Here is a 24,334-nt window from a genome sequence, read left to right on the forward strand (position 1 = left end):
AGATTGATATCATCAACACCATTGGAAATTTGTTCCACCACATTAGCCTGAGTTTTTGTCTTTTCTTGGCTCCATGATCTTTGGCTCGATGTCCGGACTTGCCACAGTTGAAACACTTGCCAACGAACTTCTTCAGGCCTTGGGTGAATCCCTCTCCAGACTTGCTAGGCATTTTCCTCTTCTTGTTGGGTTTTGATCCTTCTTCAACAACATTGGCTCTTGAGACCGCCAAATTGCTGCCAACTTTCTTCTCGGAATTCCTATTGTCTTCCTCTATCCTCAATCGAACAATTAAATCTTCAAGTGATAATTCTTTTCTCTTGTGTTTGAGATAATTCTTGAAATCTTTCCAAGACGGCGGTAACTTTTCAATGAAAGCAGCCACTTGAAATGATTCACTAATCATCATACCTTCAGCATGAATGTCATGCGTGATCACTTGAAGTTCTTGAACTTGACTTAAGACGGTTTTAGAATCTACCATCTTGAAGTCCAGAAATTTGCCGACGATGAATTTCTTCAATCCAGCATCTTCCGTTTTGTATTTCTTGTCCAAACTTTCCCACAACTCCTTAGCCGTTTTTAGCGGACTATAAACGTTGTAGTGGGAATTGTCTAGACCATTGAGGACGTAGTTGCGACACAGAAAATCAGAATGTTTCCATGCATCTATAGCAGCAACCTTTTCCTTGTTTGTCTCTCCTTCATCCAACTTCGGAGCATCCTCCGTGAGGAACCTTGCCAAGTTCAATGTAGTGAGGTAGAACAACATCTTCTGTTGCCATCTCTTAAAATCAGCCCCATTGAACTTTTCCGGCTTCTCTCCATGAGTTGGAACAGACGCAATAGGCGTCGTCGATGTTGTAGCCATTTCTGACACGAAGACAGAAATGATTGAGAATGTAACTGAACAAACACGATAATAAGGAAATTTGTCTTAAGATTGTTGTTCACTATTGATAGCTTCTTTGAATGTACATATAAAGTAAAGTTGTTTGACAAACCTGAAATGAGTGATCCGAATTTGACGTTTGATCCGAGCCCAACGAATTCACGTTGTGTCCTTAAGACAATTTGTTCCCTCTACCGGTACCCAAAGGTCGTTGAACAATTGCCTCCCGGGATAGAACGGATCGCCTTTCCTATGAAGCGGTACTTCTTCAAAGGAAATCTTGAACGCAACTTTGCAGAATAATCGCACAAAAGATGACGGCGATGAAGAATGAGAGTGCGCAGAAAGCCGCGAAAATATGAAATGCCAAGAGCACTTCGTTCGGTCATGTGTGAATGAATAGTCACCAAGGAATTTCGGATATAGAAGGATGAAACCGAAGAGTCACCAACCGAACAATTTCGTTCGGTCATGTGAACAGTCACGAGCCGAACCTTAAACCGGTTTGGTTCGTGAACAGGCGCGAAGGGCTTCGGTTTTCGTTCGGGCGAACCGAACCTCACGAACAGACATGTTTGTTTGTCCAAAAATAAATAAATAATTTCTAAACAACGTGTCTGTTCGAAAAATAAAAAATAAAAAATCGATAGAGAGTGGACCCGGAACCGAACCGAACCGAGGGACGGCGGCGGCGGCGCGCGCGGGGGGTGGACCGACCTAGCTTGACGTAGGTCCTCTCTCTTCCACAAAAGTGGGGTACCCCTTGGGGCCCAAACCCATTTGTGAGGCTCAACTATTTGAACCCATCTCCCATCTCTCTTCACCCTATGTGGGACACTTTCAACCACACACTTCTCATTCAATTCTATGGTATTTTGTGCCAAAATCCCAACACTTAGAGCGTGCTGTGGTGGAGGAGGAACCTACAATTATAACATGTCTGCATTATGCGATTCCAACACGAAGGTATGCGATGACCCGTCCTCGTACGCAAGCTGGGACGGCCTCCATTTCACGGAAGCAGCATACAGATGGATTTTTAAGAGCATAGCGGATGGTCCGTTCACCGTATCTAAATTGGACATTTCTTGTCCTTCGCTAGCCTTGAATGGGCATATGGATTGTCCAGTTCTGAGCAGCTAGACCGCCTCATTTGAAAATAGACACACGATATGCCAATTGTCCAGTTCTGTGCTATGTATCAAATGACCTTCTGCATGGTCCTTTTGGCAAATTGCCTAAGAAATTATCAGCAAGAAAAGGATCATCACATCTGGAATCTCTGGATGTTCAATGATTCCTCTACTTATGCTCGTTTATAAAAAGAAGATGCTTGCTGGTGTATGCATTGATAGAGTAGTAAAACAACTGAATTTTCAGTCGGATAGAACCTTATATAGTAATCAAATAATTAACTAAAAAATTAGAAAAATTTAATCTAAACAGGAAGGCCAAATTCAAATGAACAAATAAACCCGACCATCTATCTGGTGAACACTGTGGGACCTTTGCCCACAGCGATCGGTAGCCCTTGTCAATGGCGACCACCGCGGTCGAGGCCGCCTCGGATGCAGTGGTCTTAGGACTTCATTGTGACGGATCTGAAAAACTACAATGCAACCATTGGGCTAGAGAGAAGAGAGAGACAGTGAGCAAGCACCCAAGTGACGACGACGACCTTCACGGGGGATGTCGTCACATGGGAGCTACGATCACCTCGCGACAGTTGCCAGAGATCGCCGTTGTGGAGGCAACACCTGAAAACTGAACCAATGAGGTGAAGATCGCCATTAACGCAGCCGGCGCTGCCTCTCTCTCTCTCGATCACTCCACATTATGCAGTTATCTCAATTTCATTTTACGGTGTTCGATTGATCTTATCCTGATGGGATGAAAATTATCCCACCCTTATTGCTAGGATGAGTTATCCAGCATTCTTTCCTATTTATTCCGACCTTATTCTATCCGAAGTGTATCACCTAGATGCCGGGTAGAATAATTTCTATCTTATTCCAACCCTTGTCTGAGTTAATGGGTGCTACTGGGTAGGGGGTGGTTTGGAGTCAGGGTGTGCAATCGGACCGATTTTATCTAGGCAGGTCCGGGGGTCAGTTTCCGCAGCGGGAACTAGTCCGGTTCCCAATTCCGAGTGAAGAACCATCCGGGAACCGGACTGGTTTTGGAACCGGTTTCACAAGCTAAAAACCAAAAACCTCACCAGTTGCTGCCATCGCCGCCTCCGTCAGTCCTCTCTAAGTCTCCGATTCTCCCACTTTCGCCCGTGCGACCACAGCATCCCAACCCAGCCCGAAGCGACCAAGCTCCATCTCTCTCATTCTGACGTGCACGCAGAGAGAGAAAGAAGAAGGAGAAGGCGGCAGCAGCAGCAGTAGCTCGGGTCTTCTTCATTCACCGTCAGTGCCACTCTCTCAAGTTGCGGGCAGGTGAGTACATGTACATGTTTCTGGGCCCGTTTGGTTCGGCTTTTCAAATGCAACTTGGGGGAATGCAAATACCTTTAGGTGAAAGCCACTTGGGGAAATGTAAGTGGTGTTTGGTAAAAAAAATTTTGTAAAGCTACTTTGGCCCAAGTAGTGTTTGGTAATTTTTTTTTTAAAGAGCTTTGGCAATTTTTAGTTTTAATATTCCGGTTTTGCCCCTATTACTGTTCATCTTCTTCACCGGCGAGGGTGGCTGGCGAGAGCAGATCTGGCCGGCGAGGTTGCCCGACCCAGGCGACGACCGCTTGGGGTCAGGCAATTGCCCAGGCGCCGTCGCCTGGGTCGCGCGACCTCAGGCGACGTCGGCTTGGGTCGCGACCCGGCGATCAGCCGCCTCGAGGTCGCGCGACCCCGAGGGCGATGGCCGCTGAGGTCGCGACCAGGCCGATTGCGTCGCCGAGGTCGCAACCGGAGCCGACCGTCGCTCGGGTCGCGCGACCCGGAGTGGCCGTCGGCTCGGGTCGCGACCTGGCGGCCGTTGTCCGGGGTAAGCGCGACCTCAGGCGGCTGTCGCCGGGGTCGCGCGACCCAGGCGGACGTCGCCTGAGGTCGCGCGACCCAGGCGACGGCTCCTGGGCGGTCGCCCGACCCCAGGTGACGGCCGCATGGGTCGGGTGACCTTGCCGGCCCTTCGCCAGCTATATCCGCCCTCGCCGGCCGTTCGCCGGCTACCCTTGCCGGCCACCCTCGCGGTGAAGAAGATGAACAGTAACATGGACAAAACCGGAATAAAGAAATTTGAGTGAGGGCAATTTGGGAAGGAAAAATAGGCTTCGGCATTTGTGGAATGTCAAAGCCCAAACCGGTCCCGGACCAGCTTTGGGCTTTCAAAGATCCCAAATGCTAACTTTCGCTTTCCGTTCCCAAATCTTGAACCAAACGGGGCCTCTGTCTGACTTTGACTCCTCTTATTATCTGCCTGGTCCGCTTCTCTGTTTCTTCCCTGTTAGCTGGTAATGTCTGTGTTTGGAAAATTTTCTTGGCTAATTCGGCGCTTGGTTTAGTGAAATTGATCATCATCCGTCCATCCATTCATACATGCTCTGCAACTTAAGGTAGAAGTAGCACCAACACGTGTGGATATCAACAAGAATCTGCAACCCAATTGCAGAGTTGTTTTCTGGGTGCCCTGAAGGAACAATTTGCAAGATGCAAGCTGCACAGGGGTCATGTAAATCGATACCATAACAAGTCTGATTATTTTGATTTCATCCATTGACAGTCCAGTTTTAGAAGAACCAACATACTCCAGTTTCTCGGGTAGAACTTGTTTCAAGGCAAACATGAAAGGTTTCAGGTTCCAAAAGCTGGAACCGATTATAACATGCTAGGTTTGAAATGGGTCACCCCGAGTCGCACCTAGCCAACCGCCTCGTGCTGCTAGTCATATTTCAAAGATATATCTTTTATTTATAATTTTTCTAAATTCAAGTGTTTTTTTTTTGTCAGAAAAGTTCATGTGTTTAATAATATTTTCAGATAATATGAGTTATTCTACAATATAACACGTGATAGTAAGATTATAATTTATGTTGTCTTGTATATCTCTCTAACGTGCACTAAACTTATAAAAAGTAGAGAAGAAAAAATGTAGGATATAAACCGACAGAAGACCATATGATGATGAAAAGAATCTCAACTTCAAATGTACGTTCTAAATTTGAGAAAATTTTTAATGAACTAACAAGATCTGATTATAAGCTTGACAACTCACAGGCCCGTCCATGCCTGGCTCGAGCCACATGAGCCGAAGGCATCTTTAAGCAAGCCCAACCAATGATCATTCTCCGTTTTTTGAAATTTAATACATATGTTAAAAAGGACTTGTAAAAGTTAATGGTTTAAATTGCACAAAAATATACAATAAGGAAATTAGAGAATTAACACGTCATAAGACTCACAACATTGTTCTTAATATTTGTGTTATTGCCATTATCAATCCTTTGCGAAAATTGCACCATAAATTTATGTAAGGAATACAATCAAGTTCTCAACCTTTTAATTGTTTTAATCAAGTCTTAAAACATTTTAATTGGTTCAATCGAACTCTAAACCTTTCAATTGATTCAATTAAGTCCTGAACTTTTACTGAAAACTGCAATTAAGTCTTAAAATTTATATAAAGTATCATTTAAGAATTCTAAATAGATAATTTGAAAATGAGACATAGCCATAGGTACTGATCATAGAAAGGTTTTGATTGTATTTCTTGAATGAGGTTTACGACTTATTGAACAATTAAAATATTTACAATTTGATTGCATTCCATACATGAGTTTATGGGTTCTACTGCACTTTTCCCTCAATGTTTCTATGCTGGAGTCCATTTTATAATTCAAAGTCATTATAAGCTTAGTAGCTTCCATCTACGAATCCACATATTCAATTACTTCATCTAGATAATGAGCTATTCAATTACCTAATCTTTTCTGACCAAAAAAAAAAAATACCTAATCTTTAGTATAAGAGAAGCACGTGCTGCTTTATTTCTAAAACAAATAATGCAATCAAGACATTCAAGAAAATTTCTTATATAAATATAAATATTTTATATTTTTAAAATTTATAATTAAATTTCGTGCTCTTACCCATGCTTTAAATCATTTTCATAATTTAAGAATCATCAAAATATTCTTTAATTTAAAAAAGAATCATTTTATACTCTGCACTCAAAATAATAATTGCTTGTTAATAGTGTCTAATCACAATGAAATTAGGTTTTTATTTAGATTAAAATTTCAAAAAATTTCCTTCTTAAATTTTTTTTATGAAAAGACCCTAGTTTTGTTGACACTAAATGCATCAAGTATAAAAAATCTCTCATTACAATGCCGGTGCCCTTACCCATGTCTTTTTTTTTTCCATAAAATTAACATGTCAACTTTTTTAGATAAACGTCATAATCTTCAAGAAATAGCCAAAAAAAAAACACACTTATAAAAAAATCTAAAATAACATAAATTAAAAAAAGAGAGTAGAAATTCCCAAGTTAAACCTAGCAGCCTTCCCTGTCGTTAGCCCTGTCTTGACTCTTCGACCGGTCGCACCTCACATTCGATTCCTCTCTCTCCGTCTCGCGGACCGCCGCCTTCCGGCGAGCAACCTACCCCTCCGGCGGCGTGCCGCCGGCGAGCAACCGCTCTCCGAGTTTCCGTCTCCGTCGCAGCCGGGTAACCGTCCATCTCTCTCTCTCTCTCTCTTGTGTTTACAGATTCTTTTTGGATTATGGGTGGTTTCGTTTCTTGAGATTGACATTGAACTAGGCTAGTGGCGGAGGTTGTTTGTGACCGGACGCGCGTACGTTGTACCGAATGGAGTGTTGGGTTTATGCCTTGGCAGCTCAAAAAGAGGAATTTTCAGTTGGTTTCTTGTTCTTCTGTTCTAATTACACTGTTGTTACTCTATGACATCGCTAGTTCGTTTGATGTTGTGAGGCTCATGCTTTGTGTTGGTCTTTGTTCACATGCTGGATTCTCTCTATGGTGTTTTGCAGCTTCGTTCAACCCTTCTGCTGGGGTGCGCTGGAGGGGCTTTGACCAACTTGATTCTTGCTCTGCTGGCCATCTTCTTGGGAACAAGACGACTCCTGCTTAGTTGTTTCTGGATTTGTGATGGACCAAGAGTCCCTGGTGGATGAGGGCTTCCCTCTCTTCCGGAAATGCCCCAAACAGCCTAAAGCACTGCCGTCATTGTCCGTAGCTACTTCCTCCTCCTCCTCCTCCTCCGGTCTCGCAGCCGAGACGTCGATAAAGCAAGTGGAGAAAGTGAGGGAGGATATTAGCCTTACTAGCACCGGGCCAGGAGATTCTGTGACGTTCGGGGATTTGGGGTTGGCTGAGTGGGCAGTGCAGACGTGCAAGGAGCTGGGGATGCGCAAGCCGACTCCCGTTCAGGCTCATTGCATCCCGCAAATCCTGGCCGGTCGAGATGTTTTAGGCTTGGCCCAGACTGGCTCCGGAAAGACGGCTGCCTTTGCACTTCCCATTCTCCACAGCCTATCCCTTGACCCCTACGGCATATTCGCTCTCGTTATCACTCCCACCAGGTTTGATTGTCATATTCATTTTTTTTTTTTTGGTTTTACATTTAAAGTTGTATGTATATGTTTTTTAAAGCTCTGAGTATTAGGGAATTAGCTTATCAGCTGGCAGAGCAGTTCAGGGCATTGGGGTCGTGCCTGCACCTGAGGTGTACTGTGATAGTGGGAGGGATGGACATGTTGAGCCAGGCCCAGAATCTGATGAAAAGGCCTCACGTTGTCATCTCCACCCCCGGCAGGATCAAGGTCTTGCTTGATGAGAATCCTGACATCCCTCCTCTTTTCTCTAACACCAAGGTAAATCCCCCGTTTATATATCAGTTAGAAATGCCATGATCAGTGTGTTGATATGATAATATTCACAGCCTAGCTGTATGATTGGAATATCTCAATGTGCAAGTTGATTTTTCTTTTTTCATGACTGTCCCTCCTGTGGAAAGACTAGTTTAAATAGTTGCTACTAGATGCACAGCAAATGTTTTTGTGAAGCTATTTTTGGATTAAGCAGTCAAAAGAGTTTAAATTCGAATGCATATTTGATAAGCATTGAAATCCTCCCCTGAAAACTACTTATGATGCCAGAGAAGCATTTAACTAGTCATTCTTATTTTGTTCTTACATACTCTCAAAATGCGGAACTTGGAACTTACTATCTAGGCTACCAGTGTTTCAGCCATTGGATACAATCCAAATAACCACTCAAATATTGCTTTGTGTTGTTTAAGTTTTGGGATTTTTCTCTTTTCCTCCTTAATATGAACCCAGAGTTCATTTCAGAAGTGCACATCTCATAGCTCTTTGTTGGAGACATAGTAAGATCTATCAAACCAGGTCATGCATCGTATCATGGTACTGAGAAGAAACTTCTCCACGGACCTGAAGAAATCGTCTTGATATGTTCCTATTTGTTTGCTTCAGTTCCTGGTTTTGGATGAAGCGGATAGAGTGTTGGATGTTGGTTTTGAAGAGGAGCTTAGAGTAATCTTTCAATGTTTGCCAAAGAAACGGCAGACCCTGTTATTTTCTGCTACAATTACCAGTGATCTCCAGACATTGCTTGAGCTTTCTTCAAATAAGGCTTTCTTTTATGAGGCATATGAAGGTTTCAAGACTGTTGACACTCTCAAGCAGCAGTACGTATTCATCCCAAAAAATGTCAAGGATGTGTATTTATTTCATGTTTTGTCCAAAATGGAAGACATGGGTATCCGCTCAGTCATGATATTTGTCTCCACCTGCAGGTATTTATGGCCTTTCTCAACCTTCATTGTGTGTGTGTGATCTTTAGCATGCATTTATCGTCTTTATTTGCTGATGCTTTCCATAACTGTTTGAATCTTTTTATTCTCGCCTGCCTGATTTTCTGAACACTTGGGTTATCTTTTTCTCCTTCTCTACATCTGTATGAAATATAAAAATGGGTGGTAAGTGTTTGGTCATTTTGATGCAGTTATTTAACTGAAATGTCTGATGATTTCTGCGTTTGACTTATCCAAATAATCCTTATTGTTTGTTGTTAGGTGGACTACCTAATCCCCTTACTCTTTTTACCTTTGATAGCTTAAATTACCTTAGTGATGTAGTTGTATTGGCACAACTTCTTTTAGCATGAGAATTGAATTTTAGTGTATTTCTGCAGTTTGTACTTGCAATCTTTATAGAACTGAGGATTTTTTATTGTTTTATTATATTGTTGAAAGTTCCATCTGGTCCATATAGACTCTGTCTAAAATATAGTAATTTTTACTGTTTGTTAGTCAGTTACTCTAAATTGATGGATGCCAATGTCGTTAAACTGTCCTAGTGTAAGTACTGGTGAGGCTTGCAGTTAATTTAAAAACTTAGCTGATTTAGTTAGTCTTGTTAAGGATAAAATATGCAATATATATCTATAGCTGTAGAATTGTGCTACGCATAAATGCAAATTCCAGCGCAACCAAGATGTTAGGTTGGTGTGGCAATTCTTACATGACATGCATAAAGTTAGTGAGTTTGGATTTATCTTAATGAAGTTCCTATCATAATTGTTTTAACCTGCTTGACACAATTGGCAGACGGGTCATGTTCAAGTTGAACCCGGTCAACCTGATCCTGACAAGTCTGAACTTTTTTTAATTAAAAGGGTTGTGTCGACCTGATTCTTATCGACCTACATTGACCTATTTAATTTTAATTAGTTATGCTTGTCTAAATACTTATAGTATTTGCCTACACACTATATTTGTAAAGCTATGAAAGATTTGCAGTATAAATAATTTGTTTAAAGAGCTGCCTTACTTCAAGGGTTGAGCATTGGGTGATCACTCGGCCAGGGCAGGGTCCAAGACCCTGCTCCACCACGAGACCTTTAGGTTTTTGAAGTGCCCCTGTCTGGTCGAACTGTTTTGTCCGTTTGAACTGCGTCAACTCTGTTTTAACATCTAACAGAACCTCACCTGATCGGGTTCAGGTATCGGTAACTTGTCTCTCCGGACAAGTTGTAGGAGTGTTGGTGGCTTGTCATTGGTATTGTGCGAGTAGTGCACTAGAAAGAATGATATAATGACTTGCCTTTTGAGGATAATATGGTGTGCTTTGTTATTGGTGAATATTGTGTGCTTATACTTTCTTATTGGTTCAAAGAAAAAATTTACTTAGTTTCAATGAGATTTGCATTAAACTCTAATTAAGTGTCTTTATTGGTGATGTTGAGCAGAAGTTGTCACCTTTTAAGTTTATTGCTCGAAGAACTTGATCAAGAAGCTGCAGCGTTGCATTCTTTAAAATCACAGAATTTACGGCTTGCTGCTCTACACCGTTTCAAATCTGGCCAAGTTCCTATACTACTTGCAACTGATGTTGCAAGTCGTGGTCTGGATATACCTACGGTTGATCTTGTCATCAACTATGACATCCCGCAGTACGTTAATTTACAGCATTGTTTTTCGTTGTAAGCTTTTCTGCTAAATATTTCTGCAGTAACAAAGTCATTGGTTGCTGGTAGGTTTCCTCGAGATTACATCCATCGTGTTGGCCGTACTGCAAGAGCAGGCAGAGGAGGGTTAGCTATTAGTTTTGTTACCCAGGTATATAGCATATAAGGGATGACGCTTGTAACATCCTCCTCCTCCTCTCGCTCGCTCTCTCTCTCTCTCTCTCTCTCTCCTTTGTACACACGTGTAGGCATATACAGACAGGCATGGTACAATTGTGCACTTGCCTCTCATGCAACCAGCCCAACACAGGCTCTACGTGTAGCATACTCATGCATCTCTAATTATGTATTTGTGCTTCTGTTTGAGCATATGGCATATGGAGTGCCTTGGGAATTCCTGATATTCAAACTTTCTGTTCCATGATAATTATAATATAGTTTGCCTAACCTATTCACCTTGGAACACTGGTTCTGTAGGATGACATTACATTGATTCAAGAAATCGAGGCTGTCGTTGGTAGACAACTCGAGAAGTTTGACTGTAAAGAGAACGAGGTGCTTTCGGACATTACAAAGGTATGTTGCTTTGAAATACCATTTGGTGTTGATGATGACTTAGATGTGCAAAAATAGATTCCCAGATGATTCAAATATTTTACCTCCATAGGGATTTAAGATTGCTTGTCCACATATCCTTAGTTTTGTAAACCTTGCAGTCATTACTGTTGGTATCCTAGGCATAATCTTAAAGGGCGATTTCATGAATGGCAGATGCCCCAGCATCCTTTGATTTTTTTGTTATCTATTGCATTTTCCTCCATTTGTTTTGAGTGCTAATATTCTAGTGCTTTAATGTATTAATATTATCAAAGTGGAGAATCAAGAACGAATATGGTTATTGCTACCTATTGCCAAGGTAATCCTTACAAAGAAAAGGTTTCGACAGAAGTCACCTTTAGAAATATTCTTGTTGGGCTGTCCACTGTAATTTGTTAAAATATTAGTGGTCGATATGTTTTTGGTTGTTGTTGTTGTATTAGGGGTCAATAATGTCCTTTGAAATAGAAGAATCATGATGTTTTCTTAAATTTACTTGAGGTGTATTTTGAAATATATGGTATTCTCTGTACTACTGTTTCTTTATTGCCTTTAACCAATAGTGGAATAGCTTACTTACACCAAGATATATCTCTTTTGGTGGCAAATACTGAACTTTTACCTGTGCGGCCAAATTTGGTTTTCCTTCATTTATCTCATTAAGAATTCTTTGTTACTAGGTTTACAAGGCCAGACGAGTGGCGTCTATGAAAATGGTGGACGATGGCTTTGAGGAAAAGGCGAAAGCACGTAAAAAGCAGAAACTTAAGACAATGGCCCAGAAGGGGTTATTGAATAAGAGGAGTCACAAGAGAAAACAAAGGTCGAAAGCCTCATGATATTTCGACTTCCAATTGTTTTCTTCGTCACCAAAAGCAGAAGGCGCAGGTACTTAGACGACCCATCATGTGTTGGAGCTGCATTTTGTCTAAACAGTTTTGATGAGTTTATATGGTATAGTCTGTTTGTAAACTATACATACCAAAGTACTAAAGCTAGTGCTGAAAGACAGATTCCTCTGTACATGTTTTGGTTCTTTTAATGTTAAGAGGAAAAGGGGTTTACCAAAATGGAGTGTGCTTTCGAATTGAAAACTTCTGCAGAAAATTGGGTTTTTGAGTAATCAAGTGACTGGGTATATTCGTTTTGTCGAGTCGCTTTTGAGGTAACTGTAAGTGCTGCAATCTTGGTCACTAACTAGTATCATAAGCATACGACCCAAAAATGCCCACATCGAATAGCACTTAACAGGCATCACGGGGTAAGAAATGTATACGAAAAGGAGTGAGCATACAACAGCTCAGTGAGTGGTACTTAGTCTCAATATGGGATCGAACAACAATTATGTTCATTTGACGAACTTGCTTTTCGATAGAAGCATCTAAAAGAACATATAGAACCAAATCAATACATCTATAGTAAGATAGCAAAATATTTACTCACAACAAAGCATTTAAAACATAGAATAGCAGAGTATCGATATCGAGTCCAATGATCAATCTCTAGCCTGGTGTCATTTACTACAAATGGGGTTTCCAAGCATCAATCGATGTTCCTCGTAGGGGTGTGCAAAAAACCCGGTACCCGCCCAACCCGCCCAGGACCGCCCGAACCGGACCGGGACCGGTGGGTTCTAAGGGTTTTGGTCCGGTTCCGGTTCCAATTTTTGGAACCGGTGGGTACCGGTCCGGTTCGTTCCGGTGTGGAACCGCCACACCCCACCCGGACCGGACCGGACCGGTATAATATATATAATATAATATTTTTAATTTTTAATTTAAAAATTCAAAACCCTAAATCAGGATACTCTCTCACAACACAAGCTCACTCAGTCACTCTTGGTCGACGCCTCTCAAGTCTCAATCTCCGATACTCTCTCCTCTCCGCTCTCACCGTCTCCGTCTCCATCGCCCGGTCTCCGTCTCCGTCGGGTCCGCCGGTCTCCGTCTCCGTCTCTTCCATTGCGACGCGTGTCTCTGCTCTCGCTATCTCTCTCTAGCCGGTTGTCCTTTGCATTTCTTGCTCTCTCGATTTTCTCGGGGTGTGGCTTCGTTTCGCTGAATGTGGGGGTGTACGTGTGCGAAGAAACCCACGCACTTTGCTGGGCTTTGGATGTTATGCTGCATGAATTCCTCGCGTGTTTCGTCGCATCTCTATTTCGTGTGAATTCCTCTTTCGCATGTTTCGGTGCTTGATAGCGTCTCATTTCGTGCGATTCTCGACATGGGTTGGTCAAATTCGCCGCTTTTCCTCTGCATTTGCTGCTCGGGTAGTGGGTTGTAAATGGGTAGTTTAGTTGGAGAAACTACCCATTAAAAGTCATTTACAAAATGATGCACTTAGATGGGTCTTCGTAGCATCTCTGTTTTATGATGGTAAAACGGGTAGATATGTTGGCAAGCAAGCAAGAAAGTACCAATCATGGTCTATAGCAGGATATTTGGTAGCGAAGATGATGCTGGAGGATCCTTCGCACTTGGGAATGATTTCCCTGGAAGAGGACAAGCGAGATGAAGCCGGTGATTAAGAGATCTTCTTCTTGGACTTGCTGAATAAATCCCGACGGTAGAAAAAAACACCGGAGAATCGAACGAGAGAACACAAGCGAGATTAGCTTGTTCTTACGCCGATATTCTTTTGGTGATTTGCATCTTGTAGGTTTGTTTTGAACCCTTCGAAAGTTTGGTTTTGTGTACAATAGCAATTGCTAAATTGCATCAAGCTTTGAATAAAAAGAAAAACATTCTGTACTTGTGCAATTTTATAAATGCTTGCCTTGATTATGAGCCATGCTCTCGTATCTCACGAGTGATTCTCAGTTTATACTTTTGTTAACATGATAGTAGAACTTTAGGGCAAAATTTTGGAACATCCATGCCCAAAAGATGCTTTCTTTTACCATCACTAGTATGTTCAAGTCGCTGGTGTTCTAGAATTGGTATTCTTGGTATTTTATGTTCGATTAAGTTTGCTATGTTGGTAAATTTCTTTTGTTTTTTTGTGAAGTATTCAGTTGACAAGTGCTTGAGCTCTTATATGGTCTCAATGTTTTTTCACCTTCAAGCCTGGTTGGGAGGCTTAACAAGACCCATCAAGCCTACCCGTCATGATAAGTTTTATCACGGCTACGCCGTGATCGACGTCGTTTTTTGCGTTTGAGTCGTTTAGATGGGTTTTCTAGCTTTAGTTTTGAATCTTGATGACCTTAAATTTTATCCGTTAATGACATGTTGCTTGATTTGAGCAGGTGATCTATTAACATGTCAATGGAAGTAGAGAAATCCTATGATGAGATAACACCAATAATTGAATCGGAATCACTAGAACATGGAGGAGGGAAGATGACTTTGAAGAGGCATCGAGATAAGGTATCCGGTTCTTGTCCTCGATCTAGTAAGCGAAAATCAGTAGCTTGGCTTCATTTTCGTAAAGGCAAAAGACGCGAACGGGAAACTTGAAATGTTTTGCAATTATTGTGGGACCAAGTATTTGTACCATGTTGATAATGGCACTTCAACTATGTTGAAACATTTGAGAAAGTGCCCTAAGTATCCTCGCAATATAGATAAGAAGCAAAAATTGTTTGCATCACATACGGTATGTGGGAATCAAATGATAGGGGAAATACTAGTATTGGAAGTGCTAGTTTTTAACGACATGGAAGTTTGATCGGAGAAATGTAGGGAAATGCTAGTTCGAATGATTATAATTGATGAACAACCATTTTCGATGGTGAGCATGTTGGATTTCGTGATTATACCAATCAATTACAGCCTCTCTTCAAGCATGTGTCGCGATTTACGGTGGCTAGAGATTGTATGAAGTTGTATTTTTGTGAAAAAAGAGTTTGAAGGCTTCCTTTCATAAGCTTAATTCTAGAATCGCACTCACGAGTCGATACATGGAGTTCCCTTCGAATTTGAACTATTTATGTCTCACCGCACATTTTATTGATGGCGGGAATTGAACAAAAGAATCATCAATTTTGTGATGTTGCCTAGTCACAAGGGTAGGGATATTGGGAAAATGGTTGAGAAATGCATTTACGAGTGGGGAATAGAGAAAAAGTGTCAACAATCACTGTGGATAATGCTAGTTCGAATGATGTTGCCATTGGTTATTTGAAAGAAAAGTTTGCAAGAGATAAACTTTTGATCTTAGATGGTGAAGTTTTACACATGAGGTGCACGGCTCATATATTAAACTTGATTGTGAGGGATGGCTTAGCTGAGGTACGCGATTCTATTGCACGTATTCGTAACGTTGTTAGGTATGTGAGAAGTTCTCCCATGAGAGCTAAAGCATTTCAAGATTGCATTGAGAAAACAAGGATCACTTATAAGGGTTCGGTTTGTCTTGATGTCTCCACTAGGTGGAACTCCACTTACCTAATGTTAGACACCGCCATAAAGCTAAGAAAAGCTTTTGAAAGGATGGATGAAGAAGATATTTCTTTCTCAACTCGAGCTTAGCTCCGATACTCCAACTAGTGTTGATTGGGAAAATGCCATTATTCTTTGCAAATTTTTGAAGAAGTTTTATGATGCAACCAACAAGATGTCCGGGACTTTGTATATCACTTCAAATGATTATTTTGAGGGAATAGCTTCTTTATTCAATTATCCGAAAGAAGCGCGAAGGCTTTCGATCCTAGGGTGAGAGTTATGGGTGCGAAAATGAAAGATAAGTTTGACAAATACTATGGGAGTTTTGAGAAAGTGAATATGATGGTGTTGATTGTGTAGCATTGGATCCTAGAAAAAAATGAATTATGTGAGGTATTGTTGTAGACTCATTTATGATGATATTGCAATAGTTGATGAGATGTTTGACAAGGTGAAGTTCGCCATGGAACGTTTGTTTAAATTTTATGAGAAATCTTCTCTTGGGTCTTGTGATAAGAATTTGGGTGGTCAACTTTTGAGTTCTACTAGTGCTGGTAGTAGTTGCGATCCTTATTGCGATGAGGGAAATGAAGGGGAAGATTGCGGTTTGGATTTCTACGTGCAAGAGCCATCATATGAAGCCTTTCTTAATGAGGAGAAAAAGAAGTCCGAGGGCAACTTATCCGAACTCGATCGGTATCTTAAAGCTGAACTTGAAGAGGCTCGCGATCTTGACATTTTGATGTGGTGGAGCATGACCGGTCAAAAGTTTAAAATTCTATCTTTGATGGCTCGGGATATTTTGTCTGCTTCTCGTAACTACGTTGCTTCGAGTCTACCTTCGTACATCCGGTCGTGTGCTTGATGGCTTTAGAAGTTCTTTGACTCCTAGAGTCTTGGAAGCTTTGATTTGCACTCAAGATTGGTTGAGAGCGGTTATCGAGCCGATTAATATTGAATAGTGCATCGAGAATGCGGAAAAGTTTGAGTTGGGTAAGGCCATATCTTTTCATCTTGTAATTATTTCATATATCTAATGAGTGAATGCTTTATTTAATATCTTCTTTTTATTAGATATGGATCATGTTAACGTGGAGATTAACGGTACATAGAGTTTACAAGTTGAAGCGAAAGGAATATATGTGGTGAGATTTTTCAATAATTGTTTGATTTCAATTTGTAGTTCTAATTTATAACTAATGTTGTGTGATCATCTCGCATCTATACGTATTGTTGTTTTGTTTTCGGGAGGTTGGAACTTGGAGTTTTAGAGCACTCAAAGCCCGAGAAGTTGTTTGCTGCTTTTATTCATGCGTAAGTTCATATTCTTCAATACAAAGTGTCCGTAAATTGTAAACACTATTATTTCAGACTTGTTTCATCTATACTTATTTGTTTTCGGATGTTGGAACTTGAAGTGAAAGAGCTCTCAAAGCTTAATAAGTTGCTTGCTCTTTTGATTCCCGAGAATAGGAAAGTTGTTGTTGTGTTTACTTGCGACTATTGTGAACTTGTGGCAAACTCCCATGTGTGATATATAATATAAGCTACGGGATGTATTTGATGTGGAGCTTGTGAAGTTGTTATGCATGCTTGTCGTAATCTTTGATTGTCAATCAATTTGATTGAGATCAAAGCTTTCCTTCGTGAAATCCATACCGGATCACTAGCTATTGTTTTTCGTTCGAGTTCGCATCGAAGAATTTCGTGCCTGCGTCTCGCTTCGAAAAATTTCAGCTTCTGCATCCGCTTCTTAAAATTTCTCCGTCTGCGTCGAATAATTTCAGCCGAGATCAAAGCTTTCTCTCGTGAAATCCATACCGCATCACTAGCTATTGTTTTTCGTTCGAAGTTCAGATCGAAGAATTTCTGCGTCGCTTTCGAAAAATTTCAGCTTCATCCGCTTCTTAAAATTTCTCCGTCCGCGTCTCGAATAATTTCGGTGTCCGAGTCTCGAACTTAGATTATATGGGTCTTCAATAATGTATTTACCACTTGTAAAGTCGAAAAACTTCATTCGAGCTTTCATAATATATATACATTCCTGGAATAGAATAGTTGTAATAAGTATCGATTTACAATAACATGGAAGGTTTTGTCAACTTCAAAATCAATAGGAGTTTTCCTCAACAACATATTCCCTTTGTTGACATTTGCTAGCGATTTGGTCGTGAAAATGCTAGTCTTTCGTGAATTTCCTTACATCTTGTGGGTTGCGTCTTGTTATTGAAAGTGCTCGTCCCGCTCGCGCTAGCCTTTTGCCGCTCGCCACTCGCGCGCTCGGTCCGATCCGAACCCATTGGGTCGGTTGGTCCCGGTTAAACCCGGTACAAAAAATGAAATAAAAAATTATCGGTTGGTCCCGGTTGACTGGACCTGGACCGAACCCATTGGGTCGGTCCGGTCCTCGGTCCTAGGCTCTCAATAGGGTCGGTCCTCGGTCCCAAAAATTGAAGACCAACACTGTGCGGGTTGGTCCTAGGGTTAGGGGGTGGACCGGCCCAACCCGGACCATGCTCACCCCTAGTTCCTCGAACGAACACCACTATTTCCCTATATTTTTCGTCTATTTCTCGTGCTTCTCCCTCTCTCCCCCTCTTTCTTCTTCCATTTCACGAAGACCAACTGCAAGAAAAAGAACTTTTGTAGATTATTCCACTTAAATGGGCTGAGGAGGAACTGTTTGGGCCTCTAGTTACTGGCCCAACCATTAGGTTCCTCAAGTTTTCTTATTTGGGTCCGTCTATTACCCCTTTTAAATAAATTTCATCATGGAAGTTGAGATTTAATGCATATATCAATTCTCAAATAAATGTGCATATTTACATCTTGCTTCCTATTTGATTTGCCAAGTAGTCTCCCTTTTGACATGGTTTTTCCATTGAACGTTCACATAGGAAATAGTCCAATGCCTTTTGGTCCTTTATGTCTACAATGTGAACCGTCTACTCCTCATAGATAAGCTTTTCCTTTAGCGTTGAAGGTGCATAATTTAACACTTATGAGTTCAGGACATATTTTCACAACATGGAACATGGAAATCTATATGGACATCGAATAAGGTTGGTGGCAAGGCGAGCTGATAAGCAATGTCAATCATTCTCTACATGATATGAAGGATTTTTCATATCTCGAACCAACCTTGCCACGTCTGCCAAATCTCACAAAACCATTTGTGGGCGAAACCTTTAGAAATGTATGATCTCCCACATCAAATTCTCCTCTTACTGTTGAATAAACTCTCGACTTGTTAATCTCTTTTCCTGCACATTATCCCAATAAATAGGTGTTATGCATTTTCAACTATACAAAACTTCAAAGGGAGCCATCTTTATGCTGGAATGATTACTGTCATTGTTGTGTATTGAGTGCACTGCACTCAAGTTCCTGCTCAACTTTGATGGCACCCTCTAGAACATCTTTGTAGGTAGTCAGCAAGTGAGAAGAAAGGCTTGAGCTGTATAAAACTGAGCTGCCTACTCGATATTAGTAGAATCTCCTTGAGATATATACGGGAAGTCTCGTTTCATTTTTTATTGAAATGACAGTGGGAAAGACTGATTATAGAAAACCATTACAGGATTCGCTGCAAGAGACAGTCACATGGTCACTCAAAACTCAGCTTCACCCCCTAAGAAGCGAGTGGCAAAGTCAACCATACAATAACCAGCAACTCTTTCCGCCTTGAAGATCCCCTCTCTGCGTCTGATCCAACGTTCATCTTCAATTGGATCTGCCCTTCCATCATAACTAGGTGGGTCTGTCTTTTTAAACTGCACAGAGGTGCATTGTCTGTCATTCTCTGAACCTATATCTCCATTTCCACTTGACTTCTTCATCTCACGATGGAAGTCCTTCACCACCTTAAAAACTCCCACCTTACTGGGGTTAGGAAATGGAGCCATATCGAGTGTTATCATCTTAGTATGTTCGGATGTAGAATTGTAAAATCAAAGAACATATAACGACACTAATCTACTGTTACTGAAAGAAAATTCATGTTGCTGGAAACTGTTCTCTTCCCAAGTTAACTGTTGGGGAACATGGTTTTTTAACCAGTCTTAGGATGAACTATTGAACATGGGCTGGCAATCGTTTTATGGTGCTCGCCACCTATGAGGTGTCCATGCGGCGTGCTTCTAATCGCGTGGCCTAACTGTATCAGTTCATGATGACAATTGGTTCAATGGTTCTGGTTATCTTTCAGAGATACTTAAAACTAGCTCATAAACTTGAACTACAAAAAGAGATGTCGGCCTCGTGTTAGTCGGTTGAAATATGATTCTTTTTTATCTCATCGCCCACTGCCGCCCACTGCTCACTGGCCGTTCCCACCCCCCCCCCCCCCCCCCCCCCCCACCGGCCATCTGCTGCCGCTTGCCGGCCTTCCGCCGTCCGCTGCTGCTCGTTGGCTGTCCGCCCCCAACGCTCGCCGGCTGTCCTCCGCCGCTTGCCGGCCACCCACCACTGTCCGCTGACGGCCCGCTCTATTTGCCTCCGCCTGCTGGCCATCCGTCCACCACCTGCCTCCTGCCGCCTGCCAGCCGGCCGTCTGCTTCTGTCCGCTGCCGCCGGGAACAAAAATTTTAAGAATAACCTATCAAACAAATTTTTATTCCGGGAATGAAAATTTTATGTCGTTATAAAATAATACTTTTTACTCAGAAACTCATCTAACGAATAGAAATAGATTTTTATTTCTAGCCAGAAATGGGGCTGGGGAAGAGAAATTTTATCATTCACGTCCTTATTCACCTCTATTTCTTAAGTATATGAGTTACGGTTCACTGGTTCTCTAGATTTCATGTCTAGTCAATTGACAATAAAAAGGTATTCGGAATTATGCACATTTTTACGTACACAATGGGGAAAAATTTCCGAGCAACAAAATTGCGATCAACTTGATTTAGTAGAATGAATTTATGCAATTTGTATCTACGTGTGTCTTGTTAATTAGATTGCCTTAACGTTTTGTGACAATTGATACATGAAGTCGATTCTTCCAAGAAGAATGGGAGGAACTCATCAGAGGTTACGCCGTGCTTCGGCCTTTTGCAGAGTGAACGCATCCCTACGTCTTAATATACCAGACAAACCCCAAACTAAAAACAAAGAGACAACTGTAATCTTCTCATTTGTATCGACGCGGAACTTAAGGCAATTCAATCGAGCGAGTAATCTGCGATCGTGACATTTACTAAAGTTTCGAAGGCATAGGGGCCAACTATATTAAATGGAACATGTTTCACGGTTTTCATCGCTCGCAAACATTATATAAAGTGAACGAATAGACTCGAGAGATTGCACAGCAAGAGCTAATAAAATCATCCTTTGCCAAAATGAGGCCTACCCAGCTCTTTCTCTTCGTCATCCTCTTCGCGGTTGGTCTGAAATCGACAGGAGCCAATGGACCATCCGAATACGAGGTCTTTGACAACACCACCAAGACTCTAGACAGCCGGTTCAATAAAGAGATCGGGTTGGATTACGCTTCGGACGCTTTGCAAGCTGCCACCGAGTTCGTCCTCAAGACATTCGGTCAAAGCAAGACCGGGGGGAGAGGCTACGATTTCATTCTGCTTGTGGTCGAGAGCTTTCGTGCGAATGGCAGACCCTTCGCCATCGCAACCACCAATGGAAGCCAGACCTTCATGAATGCGGACTACCTCCAAACATTCCCCGGCAACGTGAAGGATGAGTTCACGGGGATCCTATACTTCACGAGCGGCCTGGTCTGGGGATGGACAGGGAATGGCAGCGCCCCAGTGGGCCTCATAACCGGGATCTCTGACTACATTAGGCTAACTGCCGGATGGGCATACAAGGGCTGGCCTCCCAGAGGCTCGGGGTTGCAATGGGATGATGGGTACGCGATCACGGCGAACTTCTTAGCGTATTGTGAAGGGCTCCGACCACGGTTCGTGTTGGACCTCAATGCCATGATGATCGACTCGTACAGCGATGCATACTTCGTGAAGCTACTTGGGAAGTCTGTGAACGAACTGTGGGAGGACTATAAGTCAGAGTATACAACCCCTGGACCAGCACCAGCACAAACCTTCGGTCACTAAATCATGTTAATACATAAGAAGACTCTACTTGAGGTTGGTTTCTTATGTACAAATAATGTTAAATTGTTCAATAAATTCGTGCTGAGTAAGCGCGAATCAGGAAGGAGTTTCTGTTTGAAGTTTGTAACGTCTAAATGATTGGCTTGTTCACCGCAGCATGGCCAGTCTAAGTGACTCTGATGCTTTCCCCTTTCTTTCTTTCTTTCTTTTTGCTGTCGAATTCAAGCATGACCTCCTTTTCCACAACTTCTTGCTTAAAGTATCCTCTAATGATCGCCTTGCCACACCCAAGTTCCATAGTAAAACTGAACATTCGACATCATATCGATGTCTTGAGTAGAATTACCGAGATGATGATGCATTTTAGTCAGTCGGAATGGCATAACTGGCTGTATCGTTCAGAGAAAATTTCTAAAAATGCCTATTATATCCTAATAGCAAAATATCGTCAGTTTTCATCACAGCCATGAAGTATCGTTAATGTAAAAAAATCCTACGTTCTTGTCTAATGATAATTCCCTTTTCACAGACAGAACGAGTTTTATAGATTAAGAAGAAACACCATTTGATAAAAATTCCCAATGAAGCCCTTGCCCTAAAGTCAATATCTCTGCTGAAAGAACTCAAAGTTGTTTTTGCTACCTTCACTAAGGATCCGTTTGTTTGAAGGAAAACTATTTTTGGGAAATTGTTTTCCGACTTTCCGAAGTTTGGATGGAAAACTAATCGATCTACGGAAAACGTTCTTCATAAATTGAAAACAAGAAGCTTAGATTGAGGGGAAATGACTTGCCATTCCTGCTAGAAGGAAATCACATTCTGTAAACCACCGAACAAACGAAAACTAATTGTTTTCTACTAAAAACTTAGTGATAAAAGAAAATATCTTTCATGGAAATCATTTTTAAGGAAAATTGTTAGTTTTAATTTGTTTGGTGGTTTAGTAAAAGTCACTTCCTTCAGTGACACGAGAAATCAAAGTTTAGACATCTTGTTTTTAAAACTAACACGACATCTTGGTAGAACATTTTGGAATAATGTCGCCGACCAATCAATTGTTTGAATTAAATGATGTGGTTTGATATCATTGCCTCCTGTCCAAATTCTATTGTTAATTGAAGTTTTTTTACTGGTTTAATGATGCACTTCAATACGTGTATATTAACCTATGATTGTCGAATAAAAAAGTTGCAACTCGTATTTTTGAATGGTTCGATTTGATCTATCATATTGTATGGCTGCCAATTCAGATTTAAGTCTTTTAATTGTGCCAATTTAATCCTAAAACTTTTGATGATTTGTCAATTTAGTCTTTTTGGCCAATTTTGGCCAGAAATCCTTGATGCACCGGTTTCGTCAACACCGGTCTTTTTTCGTGACACGGTTGATGCTGATGTGGACAATTTTTGTATGTTTTTTTTCTTTTTTTCCTTTTCCCTTTTTCCCTCCGCTGGGTCGGTGGAGGGAAGAAGGGAAAAAGAAAAAATAAAAGGAAGAGAAAAAGAAATGAAAAAAAGGGAAAAAAGAAAAATAATTCTTAAAATTAAAAAAAAGTTGCAAAATTGTCCACGTCAACGTCGACTGTACCACGTAGGACGGCTAGTGCTGAAAGGACTAAATTGACAAATCGTTACTAGGTTTAAGACTAAATTAGTAAATTATTAAAATATTTATGACTAAATTAGCACAATTAAAAGGTTTGGAACTTAATTAATCTTTGCACATTAAGTTTAGGTCTTTTGGACAATTTTCGACATCATATTCGAGCTTCATCTCTAGTGCTAATCTTAAAATACTGGTAAAGAGACAACTGGCTTGTGTTGAAAAACAGGCATGAGACTGCTTCATCTCTATTCAGAATCGTGGGAATTTGACACATATCGATAAAGATGTACATGTCTCCTGCTTCGGCCTACTTTGGAATCGCTGCGATGACCGAACTTTGCAAATTGACTACTGTTCTTACTTAATGAGCCATTCAAAAGAAAGAAAAAAGGAAAAGAGGATACATTGGGGAGTTCCCTATGTTGGAGAAAAGGATTAGATTCTTTTGCCTTTTATAATTGGAGCCCTAGATTTTCTCTAGGGTTTTGATAACCACGTGAGACTTCAGGGCGGCGACACCATTCAGCATTTTAAAATGGAGTGATCGACATGTGTTTTGGAGATGCTTGTCGAGCAAAGTTTCAAAGTGCTTTGAAAATATGAAAAGATAAGCTTTGCACGCGATGCATTAAATATTATTATGATTTACTCTTCTTTCGACATCTTGAAATAGACTTACTTCAACCAGTCAGGTCGAATTAACATCTTGGGGGCACTCATTAACAATAATTTCAAAAGATAATTAAAATCTCTAATGGAGCAAGAGGAGAAATCAATTAATAATGATCGCTGGTTTTATCTTAATAATTCTTCTAGTCTTAGAAAGTTTCCTGTCTGTGGCTCGAAGAGAAAAGCCCAAACTCTTAGTGACCTGTAAGCGTTAGAAGAAGAATTTCATTGCCTAATGTTCTCTTATTCAAAGGGAGGAATCTCCTTGGTCTTCTTTTCCGATTAGGTAAAGAAAAGCTTGTTCGAATCGAACAGTGTTCATAAAAGAAAGGACAGTAAGTCCTTGGCACAAAACTATGTTTAACTTTGTTGAAGTTGATGTCTTGTATTTTGTTATCCAATAAATTATGAGGCGGTTCCGAAAGGCCCCCTGACGACTGGACAGCACGAGGGTCCCGCTCCCCGGTGAGCGGGCGGGGGTCCGGGGGGGCCGCCCCGGCGGGGGTCGCGGGGGCAGCGCCCCCGGGCCGCCAGAGGCGTTTTATGTTCAGTCATAGAAGGATCTCTATGGGAAAGTTAAATGTTTTAAGCTATGTGGGCAATTTTGTAATTTGTTCTATGTAGGGTTTCGCTATATATTTAGGGCGAAACAGGTCTCTAG

General features: G+C 41.3%; 2 protein-coding genes across 2 annotated transcripts; both read left to right on the forward strand.

The window, feature by feature from the left end:
- The first annotated feature begins 6,399 nt into the window (after nucleotides 1-6,399).
- LOC115693767 (DEAD-box ATP-dependent RNA helicase 36) lies at nucleotides 6,400-12,013 on the forward strand. Its single transcript, XM_030620823.2, has 8 exons — nucleotides 6,400-6,563; nucleotides 6,887-7,438; nucleotides 7,522-7,729; nucleotides 8,351-8,673; nucleotides 10,128-10,331; nucleotides 10,416-10,497; nucleotides 10,824-10,922; nucleotides 11,624-12,013. Exons 2-8 carry the CDS (start codon nucleotides 7,005-7,007, stop codon nucleotides 11,780-11,782), a joined length of 1,509 nt encoding a protein of 502 aa, XP_030476683.2. The 5' UTR covers nucleotides 6,400-6,563; nucleotides 6,887-7,004; the 3' UTR covers nucleotides 11,783-12,013.
- Nucleotides 12,014-20,667: 8,654 nt separating this feature from the next.
- LOC115693765 (uncharacterized) lies at nucleotides 20,668-21,399 on the forward strand. The gene has a single exon (XM_030620822.1). It carries the CDS (start codon nucleotides 20,668-20,670, stop codon nucleotides 21,397-21,399), a length of 732 nt encoding a protein of 243 aa, XP_030476682.1.
- The last annotated feature ends 2,935 nt before the right edge of the window (nucleotides 21,400-24,334 follow it).

The sequence above is a fragment of the Syzygium oleosum genome, unplaced genomic scaffold (genome assembly GCF_021117445.2).
Source record: "Syzygium oleosum isolate NSW1041296 unplaced genomic scaffold, Sole_v2.1 Sole_v2.11, whole genome shotgun sequence".
In the NCBI taxonomy this organism is placed as follows: Eukaryota; Viridiplantae; Streptophyta; class Magnoliopsida; order Myrtales; family Myrtaceae; genus Syzygium; species Syzygium oleosum.